We start from the raw sequence: 14,357 nt of genomic DNA, 5'->3' as shown, positions 1-14,357 counted from the left end.
TTAGTGATTACAAAGTCAGTTTTTACATTGTAATATGTAGCTAAAGGTACATTGATATTGTGATTGAACCGGTGGTAGAGTCTTGACATGTCATAAAAGCAACAGTTTGGCCTGTTTGAAATAAATAATTCTGAATTTGAATCAATTAGTTTTAGACATTGTTTAAATATTTCAGGACATATATTTTCAGGACAATTTTCACACACCGCACGATCTGATCCCATACTAAGCTTTCGCTTGTGTTATGGAAACCAGATGGCTGATAAACATACATATATAATTTTAAATAAATACTTATATAGATAATTAACACCCAGACACAGAGCAAACATCTATGTTCATCACTCAAATATTTGCCCCGGGTGGGAATCGAACCCACGACCTCTGGCTTGGAAGGCAGGGCCACTACCAACCAAGCCAACCGGTCAGTCAACTTTACTGTTACATTTGGGGTAATTAAGGAGTAGCTAATAATTTAAGGAAAAGTAACCCTTGCGATTTCTAAATTCTTCTCCTATTATTTGACCTGCATGTAACCATAATTTAGGTCAGTAATTAAATAATAACAAACTCAAAAGTGTAATAAGCTATCAAAAACTTACATGGTGACTGAATACGTATATGAGTGCAATCAATTGCAGCAAGAACACGAGGAAACCGAGCAATTCTGTAAAATTTTTCTGCACTTTGTTGGTGAATAGCAATGTATTCATCATACAAGCTGGCGATTGCTGATGATATATCGCGTACAATTCGGCCTGCTGTTGATGTAGAGACTCCAACAAAGTCAGCTACAGAAATTAACATTGTGCCCAATGCGTAAAACCTCAATGTTAATAACAGCTGATGTAGTGGTGAAACTCCGTGATTCCTATAAAATAAAAACATTAAAGATGGATAATTAAGATCTATGAAAAATGATAACTTAATTTTTCTGAAGATTACATAGGTTGGTAGGTACCTACCTGGTGGAAGTTACACGGACTAAAGGCATCAATTGTGTTAACAGAGTCTGAACCTGAAGGTGAACTCAGCATCATCCAGACTCTGCATATAGTTGACCCTTTTGATCCTGCGAGCACTAGCGCGTTGTCTCTCCTCATCAGCTTCGCTATCGGTTTCGGTATCCGAGTCCGATAACAGAGCAAGTAGCTCCATATCGCTATCATCACTATCGTCGCTAAATAATATATTTGCCATTTTTTTATGTTTCTGTACAATATACTTCAACAAGCTTGCAACAAACCGTACAATTTTAGGGATTGGTATCTGCGATTGTTTACACCGATCGAAGTAAATGTCAAAATGGACGGATTGGTTATTGGCAAGCACAAACTGTCACTTTCGAACAGAGGCCAACCTTTAATCTGTGATCCGCCCTCCCAAAGATTGACTGATTTTTGAGATAGCAAACTCAATCCGGGGATCGCTTATTGGCATGATTTATGCGAAAAATGGATTGATATGGGTGATTATACAAAAATGGGGTAACTCGATGTCATCAGCCAATTTAAACAAAGTTTTATTGTATTTTATTCAAATAACAATCTATTTTAAAACAATGAAGCGTCCTTTATTTGGTCACTCAATTTCACTTCTTTATTTAAAATACAAATGAATAAAAATAATAAATTTATACCTCAAACGTCAGTACTTTGGCATGTCACAACTCCGAAAACCAACAATCAAGTGACTATCGTTTAAACATTATCATCGATTTAAGAAAACTTACTAATTCACTACAATCTTTGATGTACATAGTATTATATACTACAACTTTCATAACGCAATGTTTTCCATTTTATTTAAAAAATAAAATTAAACTTTGTCATCGTTTTCACTAGTCAGTCCGTTGTGTGTTTTTTAAATTCGAAATTCTCGCTAAATATCACCAAGTCGAGGTCAAATCCCTGTCTAAGTATTAATGTTGGTAATGAAGTTACTTGTGCACCGCATATTTTGACGGCCGTCATAACTGTACCAGCGCTAGGGTTGTGTTTGTCCTCTAAAATCTTGCTGCGCCAGTCAACATTTCAGTCCTATGGTGAGTCGTTATTTTATTGTTAATCCGATTTTTATTTTCATTTATAAATGGTTAACTATGATTTGTAAAAATATAGTTTGTTGATATCAGAAATTAGGCAAAAAAGCCTAATTTGTGATTATAACCTCATATTAAGTCCCTTTTCATCAATCCGCTGGCATCAGTCCTTTGTCAGATATCGCGCCAGAGGACTGACGCGGCCCCATAGTACTGATGATTCTATCATTTTTGAGAACTTTTATCTTGATTGCTATTGGTATAAGCATTTCTATATTATATTTCAGTTAAAAACATCATGCGCCACGCTAAAAGAAACTGAATTTGACTAGGGAAGAAACATTTAAAAAAGAGTAGCAAAGAAAAGAGCTATTGAAACAAACTACTAATAATTTTATTAAAAAGATCTTATTTTCTTTTAATTATTGGTTTTGATGCTTTCAGGGCATAGCTTTTTATATTTATCAGATAAATACGTATACGTATAATACTGTGAAGTAAAATTACCTCAAAATAACATAAAAGTTAATTAATATACTTAATAACATTATAAAAATGTCAAGGGGCTCTTATGAAAACTCAGATGAGACTTTCATTCGAGCCTTTGGTTTTTAATTTTATAATAATTAGTACTTTTAACATAAATATTGGTAGATTTTTAGGGCTCCGAACCTCAAAAGGAAAAAACAGAACCCTTATAGGATCACTTTGTAGTCCGTTTGTCTGTTAAGACGTTTTTTTGGAACGCGTGGAGGTATCAATCTGAAATTTATATTGGATACTCAAGATTAAGAACCCTTGGGGCTGTAAAAAAATCAAACTTATAACGCAACGCAATCAAAAGATACCTACATCCGTTAATACTGCAAATTTCCACAAAATTCAATATTCGCAAGGGAATAAAAAAACACACTGGATGCTTGCCGAGTATACAGTCTACTATAGTTTACTTCTACTCGGTAAATAGCAACGTCTTATAACACAGATAAAGGAAAAATTGCTAAAAGTAAATTTTAAGTTACAAACATAATAAAAAATAGGTTTGTTAGGAGTCCAACTCGCACTTGGCCGTTTTTTTGTTTCTATTGTTTGTGAATTACTTAAAATATCAAGTAAAACTAATTCAAAGTAGTAAAAGTTAAGTAAAAGAGTAAGAATATTCACGTTGCGTTAAATGTCAGAAGGCTGTTTTGAAAATTGAGAGATTGTTTTTCCCAGTATCAAATATTATTAATTATCATTTTTAAACATGTTAAGTACGTAAAAGACATGTGCCATTATTAAAACTGAGAGATTTGTAGTAATTTTCATTGAATTTCTTTAAGAATATTACAAGTTATAGTTTTTTTATCAGTACCATGTTAGCCTCGTCAGTCCCCTGGAGGCCAAATCCAGAAAATTTAAAATATCTCACAATCTATTTAAAAAAGTGGCTGGCCCGATTTGGAACAATATATTCATTAGATTAGCTATAATATACACCCTAATTTGTAACAATCTGATATAAAAAATATAGTAAACAAAATATCCTCAAAAGTTACCCCATTTTTGTATAATGACCCATATATCAATCAGAGATGGGCAAAACGGGATCAAGATTGATTATTAATTTCGGGCGTAGAACTACTACAAAAACTAAAAATAGTACGAGTTCAACAACGTTTAAATTTATAATGGTGAATAACGTTTCTTGAGAAATATGAATATAGGTCATCTTTCATTCATTTCTTTATTTTTTATGAAACACTATTTATCTGACAATATTTTTAAAAGCTACATAACATGGCACCTGTTCTTGGGATTTTATACGTCCTATACATTTCTAGTAAAATACACATCAAAGTTTATTTATTTATATAATAATATATTTTATTGCCAGCTACGAAATATGCCTTCCTTTTTATTAAAAAAGTACGTGTGGCACTCGAGGACTGCCGCGGTGCCGGTTGGAGTGGGGGGTGTTAGATTTTTTCGTTACGGAATTTTTACATTCGGTCGCCGCGCTCAAAGTCTGAGATAAAAGCTATACAATAGCTTAAAAAAATACAAATTTTGCTCAGATTTATCTTGAATTTTTATCTTTATTATGCAATATAAATTAGGTACATTAAGGCCTCCCCCACATTGGGCGTAGGCCGAGCGTACGCGTTTCCTGAGCGTGCTGCCGGCGTCGGTGCGGCGCGGACGTCGCGTCAGCGCGCCGTCTGTGGGGCGCGGGCGTCGCGCCATCGAACGCTATGCAAGCGCTGCGCAAGCGCCGCGCCGACGCGACGTCGCGTCTAAAGCACTCGGCCGCCCGCGCCGTGCCCCTCGCACTCATTGCCCTCGTCGTCGCCCGAACGCCCATGGAACGCGACGTAAGCGCGGCGTCTGCGCGGCGTTCACGCAGCGCCCGCGCGGCGCTGGACAACGCGTAGCCCGCGCCCCACAGACGGCGCGCTGACGCGACGTCCGCGCCGCACAGTGGATCCAAATTCAAGTTTCATGGACCTAGGATTCAATATCGGTCTATCGCGCTGATTTTTTTTTTCAAGGCAGATAATTGAACACCGATCAACTTTTTCTAATGGTAAAAATCCCCTAGGCGTATAGTTTTTGAGAAAAAAAATTGTTGAGTTTTTTTTGTATGGAGAAAAATCTTTATTATTTTTTTTCTCGCGTTGCTTTAAATTGCGAATGCTTAGATTCATATATTAAGTAAGTCCGGATGATATAGTATCCAGAAAAAAATAAAATATCTGCATCGACTTGCAGCCCCGCGCAGGAATGATCGATAAAAATTTCAATTTTCCTATGCTCTTTTCTCTTGTATTACCTGCGTTTTGTTGCTCAATACTTGCTTATTCGTACTCCTTACATGACATTAATGAATATTGAGAACATTTCAGCCCACTAAATACGTTAAGTTATATTTTTATATCTTAAAAATTTTCAAAAACAGGCAATTATAAAATAAGTCACAGTACAACGTAACCCGTGCCTAGAAACCAATTAGGTAACGACAACAACCTATCTGGAATGCGGTGTTAGTCCCAGTTAGTTCCGAGTATATAAACAACCTCGTTAGTGCCCAATCGTTAACGATGTACAAGTACATAAACAACCTCGTTAGCTTTAACGAGGTTGTTTATATACTTGGAAAGATTAAGAGATGTTAAAACAGCCAAGGATTTGTCTTCAGGAATGTCTTGCTTCTTTTTAATTAACAAAAATTCTGATACACTTGGTAGTATCAGGGTATTTTTCCAAATGCTCTAAAATTTTCGCAAAAGCTGCTTTGCCGTGAGCTTTTAACTTTTCAGTAAAGCAATAAAAAAGTTCCTCTTCATTTTTTTCACTCATAGTAGAGTCGGATCGTCGTTTTTTTTTTTTTGTTTATTGCTCAAATCTTGGAATGGAACTCTAGATATCTTTTCAGTGGATGTACTTGCTTCAGCAGTGGACGTTGATGGAACTGATTCAACTATAAACGAAGAAAAGTTGGTCTGAGTTTCTTCATCTACATCCGCACAATCACCAAACAAAACATTTAAGTCCACCGAATCACAAGTAGGCCACTGGATGTCAGATTCCAACCACCTTTTATTGTTTTCCCGAGTCAGAAACGTCTTCAGAGATCGGCTTGACTCAGACCATTTTTTCGTTATAATGTGTATAACTACGAGAAAAATCTTTGTGTTTACTGCGATCTTCTTCAGACAGTTCATATGGGATTTTTGAGATGATAACTTCAAACAAATGGTTGAAATTCTTCAAATCACCAAATTTCCTCATAATCAGGAACATATCCAAATTAGTACTCAAGCCAGCCATTGTATAGTATTCGTAAATGTCGGAAATATAATGGAGCTCAGTTTAATGTGCGGCTTATTTATATAAATTAAGAGTACTCAGGTACTAAGGGCATGCAGGATTAAATGCGACCGAGTATATAAACAACCTCGTTAAAGCTAACGAGGTTGTTTATGTACTTGGACCTCGTTAACGATTGGGCACTAACGAGGTTGTTTATATACTCGGAACTAACTGGGACTAACACCGCATTCCAGATAGGTTGTTGTCGTTACCTAATTGGTTTCTAGGCACGGGTTACGACTTACGGTGTACTGTGACTTATTTTATAATTGCCTGTTTTTGAAAATTTTTAAGATATAAAAATATAACTTAACGTATTTAGTGGGCTGAAATGTTCTCAATATTCATTAATGTCATGTAAGGAGTACGAATAAGCAAGTATTGAGCAACAAAACGCAGGTAATACAAGAGAAAAGAGCATAGGAAAATTGAAATTTTTATCGATCATTCCTGCGCGGGGCTGCAAGTCGATGCAAATATTTTATTTTTTTCTGGATACTATATCATCCGGACTTACTTAATATATGAATCTAAGTATTCGCAATTTAAAGCAACGCGAGAAAAAAAATAATAAAGATTCTTCTCCATACAAAAAAAACTCAACAATTTTTTTTCTCAAAAACTATACGCCTAGGGGATTTTTACCATTAGAAAAAGTTGATCGGTGTTCAATTATCTGCCTTGAAAAAAAAAATCAGCGCGATAGACCGATATTGAATCCTAGGTCCATGAAACTTGAATTTGGATCCACTGTGCGCCGCGCCGACGCCGGCAGCACGCTCATGAAACGCGTACGCTCGGCCTACGCCCAATGTGGGGGAGGCCTAAAATAAATGAATTACTATGTGTATTTTATTTAAATATTATATCGAGACGCTCTGATATCAGCGCATCGTGTGAAGTGCTCACTAAAGTTAATTTCTTTATCAGTAGGTAATAAGCAAAACCCATGTTCAGTGCGGAAATGTTTACCGAAATTTTAATTGCTATCGCCGAGTACTGCAATATAAAACGGACTTTCATGTTGCAATTTAAAATGAACTTTCATATTTCAATAATTAAACTACTGTTTATTTACCTCGTTTGGATTATTTTTAAAGTGCTTTCTGTGAAATATTGTTCACAGAAATAGCGCCTTAACGTTAAGTGAATTTTTATTAAATCCTACAGATTTTACAGTTTATGAAAAAGTCGTTCTCTATTTTGTTTAATTCTATTCTTTAGCGCGACTAAAGAAACTTAAATTTTTGTAACGACCGCTTCAAATGAAGGGATAGCTATAAAATGCCTTTATTCTCAAAAGTATTAACTTGAAGCGCCTTCGCTGAACTTGTTTACGGACATTTTGGCGCAGATTTGCTCTTTGAAAACACGAAATACAACGCCCGCTCGCTGTCTTGTGTACAATAAAGTAAATTACTCTAAGAACAACGGGGAGCGAGGCGGCGATGATATTTCGGCTGAAGGAAAAAAACAAGAGGGTCGTTTGAGGCTCCGTCGGGAATACTCATCTCGTCCTGTTTTGTGTCCTACGCAAGTGGGATAAGTAGAAAGTGAGAAGTGAGAAACACTCGCAACGCTACAACAATGTGCCTGTGTACTTCAAAGTTACGACCGCGACAAATACAACTTTTTGGGTTCAACTTTTTCATTACCCATGTAGGATCATGTGACGGTGTACTTGGTGGATTACAAGAAAGCCCATTATATGTTTGAAGTTAATTTTAATGTGGTCAGGTAATTTTATAGCCATTTCAGACTGCTACAAAAATATTGTTATGGTCATGAAAACCAGAACAAGCTAAGAAATTTCTACCCTTCTTCGCTTATGAACTAGGCTGGATTTGTCTGTTTGTTTTTATTGAAAAGCTCCTTAGTCCCATAGCGTATGCAACTCTGTGAAAGAATTTTCAAAACAAATTCTTTCACAGATTTGCATACTGCATAGGCTATATTTTTTTCTATATTTTATATCATAGGGCAATCTTATCATAGCCAGGATGAACTGTGAAAATACTGGCATGAAGATAAACATAAAGTAAAAGTCTACCTTGAAAAAGAAAGAAAACTCGACAACTGTTTTCAAAAAGTTGAAAACACCACATTAATTCGGGGCCATTCATACCGTTTACTCGTTAATTGTATTCGAGCAATGGTGAAAGTTGGCCGAGCCTTCGAAAATGACTCATATTTTAATAAACAATATTTACATGTAAATTAGGACAAAGTTATAAGTCAAGTTGGTAAAGTTTCTCCTTGCCCTTTTAACTGACCAATTTTTACACAATATTATTACTATCAGTCCGTAAATACATCGGTCGTTGCCACTTAAAATAATGGTTCTATTTGAAATTTCATATTTACCTGAACCTTTCTACGGCAATTAGGCAGAAGTTGGTCGGTTTAGAACAATTATCAAAGCTATTACTACCTACTGAGTAACTTTCATTTAACTAGTTAGTAAATTGCTATATTTGTACATTCTAATTTCTATTCTTGAAGTAAAATAACTAATGAACGTTTAACTAATCTAAAATTTTATGAAATGATATAAATGTACTATTTATATGCTATAAAAAGGACATTTTTTCGAACATGAATTATGTGCAAAGGAATCAATTATAATAATAGATGTGGGAGAATGCTGTGCAATTTTCAGACCCTAGATAATATGATAGCAAAAGGAAACAAATGCACTTGTTAGCACAACAGATGTACGGCGGAGGAACACGAGTGGAGTGTAGTGTGGCTGGTCGGCACGATGCGCACCTCCGCTTCACCTCACCGCGGAAACGACCACCAAGCAGGTAGCCCGCGTATCGCTCGCCGAACCGTCAGTGCGCGCGTTCTCTCGCCGCTGGTGGTAGTGTCCGAGGTGCGCGGACGCACGCGCCTACATTGTGAGCATGGTGCCTGCACCTCTGTTGTGAAGTGTCATCTGTGTCGCTGTGAATTTGTCAACAAACAATATGTCCTGTGAAAGGAGAACAAAGGCCGCCCGTTTCCTCGACCTGCGGTGAGTTCGCCGCTTCGTACTTCCTGCCGTGGCCCGAGGATCCTTTTATTATATTCCTTACGAGTGATATGCGTCTGTCCCTTTTCAACTCGGGCTACCTGCTTACGATCAGATACTTCGTTGTGTATAAAGTACGATTCGAACACAATAGATATCGACATAGTTATAAAATTATGCTGATTGTTCAATTATTTACTGTGAAGACGTTTGAGGAAGCGAATAATAGTGCTATTAAGTTGTCTGCAAGGATTTTACTTGGAGAAGCAATTTACAATGAGTTTCCAGTTGGTTACGTTAGCATTTCAAGTACAAAGCCATTAATGCGCGACCTTGACTGACTAAGTTATGAAACCAGCAACTTGAGCACATGTAATCTCGATGAAATTGGTGACCGTGACTCTTGTCTTCCCCATCCGTCTGTAACATTGAAAAAACAGTTCCTAACTTACAAGACAGAAAAAACTGATGCGCACAAGTCAATTATTTTGGCTCATAGCATAGCACTTTCCAATGATCCAACATGTTATCTTACGCAGGACCTAGGACTTTGTTTAGAATCAGTTGGAATGCGAGCAATAAAGCAAAAGTAGCCCAGGTACAGATATGGGGCGCTCCCCGCCTCGCCTCCCGGCCTTGAAAGGCTCTTGACCAGGCCAGTGCCGCCGATGTCGTATTTATTGCAATTCCACGATCCGTACCGACGAGGTTATTGACGCCTCGAGACAACTATTCATTTCTCATGAGAACTCGTAACAAATAGATTTGACATTACTAATGTTTGCCTTCTCCTTGAATGCGATCGTTCTCACAGAGATTTCATATAAATGATTAAGTACAAAGCCTATTACGTCACTGCTAAGCTAGTTTCCGCCTTCAAAGTTTTGGTTGCTAACGACGTGAGTCACGCAACTGACGAAATTTATATTGTTGTAATAGTATAATATTATATCAAATGATCTTTAAATCGAACGTTGACGAGAGCAATGTCCTTATTGAAACCGCTCATACATTAATATTTTTTACCTTGATCATGTGCCTTCAGAGTAAATGGATTTTCACATTCTCAACCATAGTTATAAATATACTCGTCTGGCAAGAACTGCGTAGGATCGATGCCCAGCCAGCCCTAGGTGAAGGCCGATTGTTGTAGTTCCTCGCCCTTTGAAAACCACTCATTGACAAGATACAGCTATATTATCCTCCGCATTTCATCATCCCTCCTTGAATATGCACTTTAATTACTTTAAAATAATATCCAACACAGAAACAATCCATTCAATTTAAACATGAAATGTATGTAGCAACATTAAATATCGACCAACCCATAAATTACATACTTTTATGGCTGTATTGATTATTTTGGGTGACCCAGTGCAGTAACCATATGGCGACAGATCCACACTTTACAAAGCGAATGAGGCCGGCATATGCCGCCGCTTTCACTCCCTGCATCACAATCATTGTTACGTACGTTATTCAAAGTTTCAGACTGAATCGCGACATTATATCGATACCTACTTGCGTGGCTTTCAATGCAGTTACTTTAGTTCTCCAACTGCCAACAAAGTTTTGTTTCCAAATGGTTAACATAAAAGTTTCATGATAAATAGAAAGCTGATATTGAAATACTGATGGAAATATTTACACGAAATATACTGTTTTTACGTGGATATAAGATTATCTGTAAAATTAATCAAATTAATGTTTGGTTTTTTATTTAATTAGTAGCTATAACAAAGAGACGTATGCACGGACACGCGCGCTTACATTGCAGCCGAGGGTGGTTTTTGTGCACAGCAGCTGGTTACCCCCAGAAGTGACTCACGTCCTGTATATATCTAGCCCAACGTGGGTCGGGGTGCGTGTCATTGACCCCTCTTGCAGCCCCATGCTCGACACACATACACCACATCATTTATCCTTTGCCCTTTGTGTTGCCTATTATTTATTAGTATCGTTCAAACAGTTGTCCCTGCTTTTTAGTCTGCTCTTCTTTTTATCAATGATATGCATTTCGCACGGTTCAATGATAATGCTGTCTATTTCGTTCTGCCTAATATATATTTAGCCCGAATGTGTCATGACATATTTCCTTATCGCTCGTTACTAAATAAATAATCGATTTTATGTTAAAATTATTCATAAAATGAATGATTTGCCATTCGTCGCAGTCAAATGCATGGTATTTAACTACGAAAATACACAAAAGAATGTAATTTTCGTGTAAAGTTTACGTTATGGTCGATACTCGCGAGGCTCATCCGACCACTGCGGTACCGGTTTCCAGCCCAGACGTATTGCATCGACCACAAAAGAAAACGAATGAAACAATCGCTCACTTTTAGTTTCTTTTTTTACACCGCCATCACACGATCCTCACTCTGTAGCAACTGGCATGGAATTGAAGATAGCCAGCCCAGTTTTGTTACATTTTCTGATGAATTTTGAATATGGGCATTGGGCAATACATTTTACAATCTTAATAATATTATGTTAAATTATTCAAGATCTTAAAACAATATTGATAGTGATCCGTTGCAGGGGAAAGTTACAATGAATTTTGATTGTGACTTAACCTGAATCGGCCAGTGCAAGCAATTGTTGTTCATCAGACAAATTCAAATAATTGATATCAACAACTTAAATTTGTCGCTCGTCATAGTCTTATGTTTATACAGTTCCAAGTGCATATTTGGTTTATTTTTCATGATATTCTATAGATTATTGATATGTAGATGTTTTATCAAATAAAAAAACAACATTCAATCCGCAAGTTTATTTGTGGCAAAAAAAGTTTTAGCAGAAGTGAATGTTTTCATATTGAAAACGAAGTTCCTCCATACAGTTCCTTATACATATATATTGAATTGCCACATAACGACTAAGGTACGAAATGCATGAATAATTCAAGCCTGTAGCACTTTCATTGGTTTTACCCAAAATCAGACAAGAATTGAGGGGCTGTTTTAAAATTACCATCGCAGGCCAATTTTCTGGAAACATATATACATATATGTTAAATAATACCTACCTTATCACTTAGGTACCACTTGATCACTATGATTAAGATGAACACTTTAAAATGAATGTAAATAGCTGGTACCTATGACCAAACTTCTATAGAAAATTTAATAACATCCTATTCATCTATAGACTTAGTGATGATGATGATGAAGATGATAATAATTATAATTATTATCTTCTCTATTATCTTATAGCATTGAGATAGTATCAATACCAAGACGTAGAAAACCTATGGGGTATATTTTTTTGTTTGTTCGTTACGTCCACTTACCGATGAATTAATGATGTGATGACTGATGTTGATGTTCTGGCGAATAATATGTGACTCAATCATTCGAGCCTTTTAAATTGAAATTTGTTTACTTTACGTGAAATTAAAATCAGAAAAAATATCGGTTAAATTTTCTTGTTCTAGTTTTACCCATTTCTCATGGGAATGGAGGATTGTTCCGGGATAAAAAGTACATGTTGATGCCAATAATAAGCTAGTTTAAACAATTTACACATTAAATTTTACATTTACTTTGGGATTGGTTCCAGGTTCGGAAACGAAATTATTTTTTACGAAATAATTAATTTTATTAGTATGAAAATTGATAAATTCAGTTTCATTTTATTGGTCCGTGTATTCATCCATCTTGTCCAAGTAGTACAGAATAAGTATCTGACTGAATATTTTCTAAAGTACTCATAATATAATCCACTTTGAAATTCGCTTTTTTGAAGTTTGTAATATTCCAATAACTTGTTTTTCGTTAATTAATTGAGCTCCCCAACATTTCTGCCATTAAACCGTCGTACGGCTCATTATGCAAATGCCGTTTACACCGTAAGTAGGCGCCAATTAGCCACAAAACGACCAACGTGCACAAGGTGAAATCTTTTTGCATCTAATCACGTACGTGGCGTATCGATGCACAAACATATTATGGACATTTTGCCCGACGCAGTGCGTTCGAAGCCTTCTGAACCTACACACAATAATACCCAGACGCGGAGGTCGTGTTTAAATTGTTTTTACCTTCGGTCTGTTGTTATAACCTATTGTGCGCCAATGTTCAGCCAAACACTCAATGACCCAGTTTCTCTTTCACATTGTCAAAGTTTTATTTCCCCGTTTAATTTTTTTTCCACCGTTTTAACAACTGAACATTTAGAATTCACGTTGCGCTTTTCAATTTACGGATCAATTGATGATGTCTTTTTTTCTGATTTACATTTCAGGTTAGGTTGTTGCATAAGTACTTACCTAGTTATTGTGATTACGTATTACCTATACACTGAGAGACTGATAATAAATTTCTAGTGCTTAGTATAGGGGACACGAATAATACGCATAAGCCAATTGAGAATATAGTGAATAACTTTTTCATCGATTTTTATAACACCCGCATTATTTAATATTCAGAGCAACTAAATATCCCTGAAAAAAGTTGGCATTTTTATTCAAATTCATTATCCTTTTTTATTTCGAATAGCCATACCATAGTTGTCACCATTCGACTGTTTATGTAGGTTCCCTACAGGCGTGGCAGCGAAAGCAGCGCTCCCTTGACACGCTACGGCGTACGCGCATTGCAGTCAAGGCCCCCGGCTACCGGTGGCGCAGGCGCAGTACAAACTTACATAAACATTACCTATTACTCATATCATAACATCTAACCGATTCACTGTCATCTCACTCGTATGCTATCCGAAGAATTCATCACAATGATTAATGTTTATACTTTTTGTATCAAATTGTTAGGTTCACGCTGCACTGGTCGACATCCTATAAAGCTGTTTTATTGTGTTGATTGATTCATTCCTTTATGACACGTGCATGCCTTTTTAGGTAACTTAACGACACCTTGAACGTAAATGAAAACTTTATATTTATACGTTCTAATCTATACCTAGAAACTACGTTAATATGTGAGCTTGGTATTTGGCGAAGTAACAAACACCAATACGCATATAGCTCGCAATGACATCGCAAGTAATGCAATATGCGGACCACCCGCAACATCTTATATCGAAGGCTTCTAAAATAAAACAGCATCTCAAACATATTATACAATCACCATTTTGTTGCACTTTTATCTACATTGAACTTTATACGTAATATATTATAAGATATGAAACGATTTATTATTCACAGTAAATGATGCACACGAGAAAAAAATGTACAAAATGTCTGTTTTGATCTTTAAAACGTGTGCCATGAAGATGTTCATATAATTGCTCAGGCCAAGGTCAAAAATGCAGTTTCAACTGACAAGAGGTAGGTACGTTCAAAAGACCTCCATTTGCTTGGCATAAATACTAGAATTTATAATTTAAACGAAACGTTAATAAGGTTCACGTGATAAGGTCGTTTTCCAACTAAATATACCTATCTCAATAATATAAGGATATATCATACAGTACCTACAGATGCAT

General features: G+C 36.3%; 1 protein-coding gene across 5 annotated transcripts in view; it reads left to right on the top strand.

Moving 5' to 3' along the window:
* Positions 1-14,357, top strand: part of gus (splA/ryanodine receptor domain and SOCS box containing gustavus) — a 65,331-nt gene that overhangs the window by 39,171 nt on the left and 11,803 nt on the right. Inside the window, exon 1 of one of the 5 annotated variants that reach the window (XM_090111462.1) lies at positions 8,728-8,912. The exons of the other annotated variants lie outside the window; for them this stretch is intronic. Within the exon in view, the coding sequence (XP_089967588.1) occupies positions 8,866-8,912 (47 nt within the window). The 5' untranslated portion in view covers positions 8,728-8,865. Of the gene's footprint in view, positions 1-8,727; positions 8,913-14,357 lie in introns of those variants that run through there. 5 annotated transcript variants of the gene reach the window in all.

Source organism: Colias eurytheme, chromosome 17, assembly GCF_061535395.1.
Source record: "Colias eurytheme isolate Ceu_HAF_F1 chromosome 17, ilColEury1 Martin Lab GWU primary, whole genome shotgun sequence".
NCBI lineage: Eukaryota > Metazoa > Arthropoda > Insecta > Lepidoptera > Pieridae > Colias > Colias eurytheme.
This window is presented reverse-complemented; position numbering and strand designations above follow the sequence as displayed.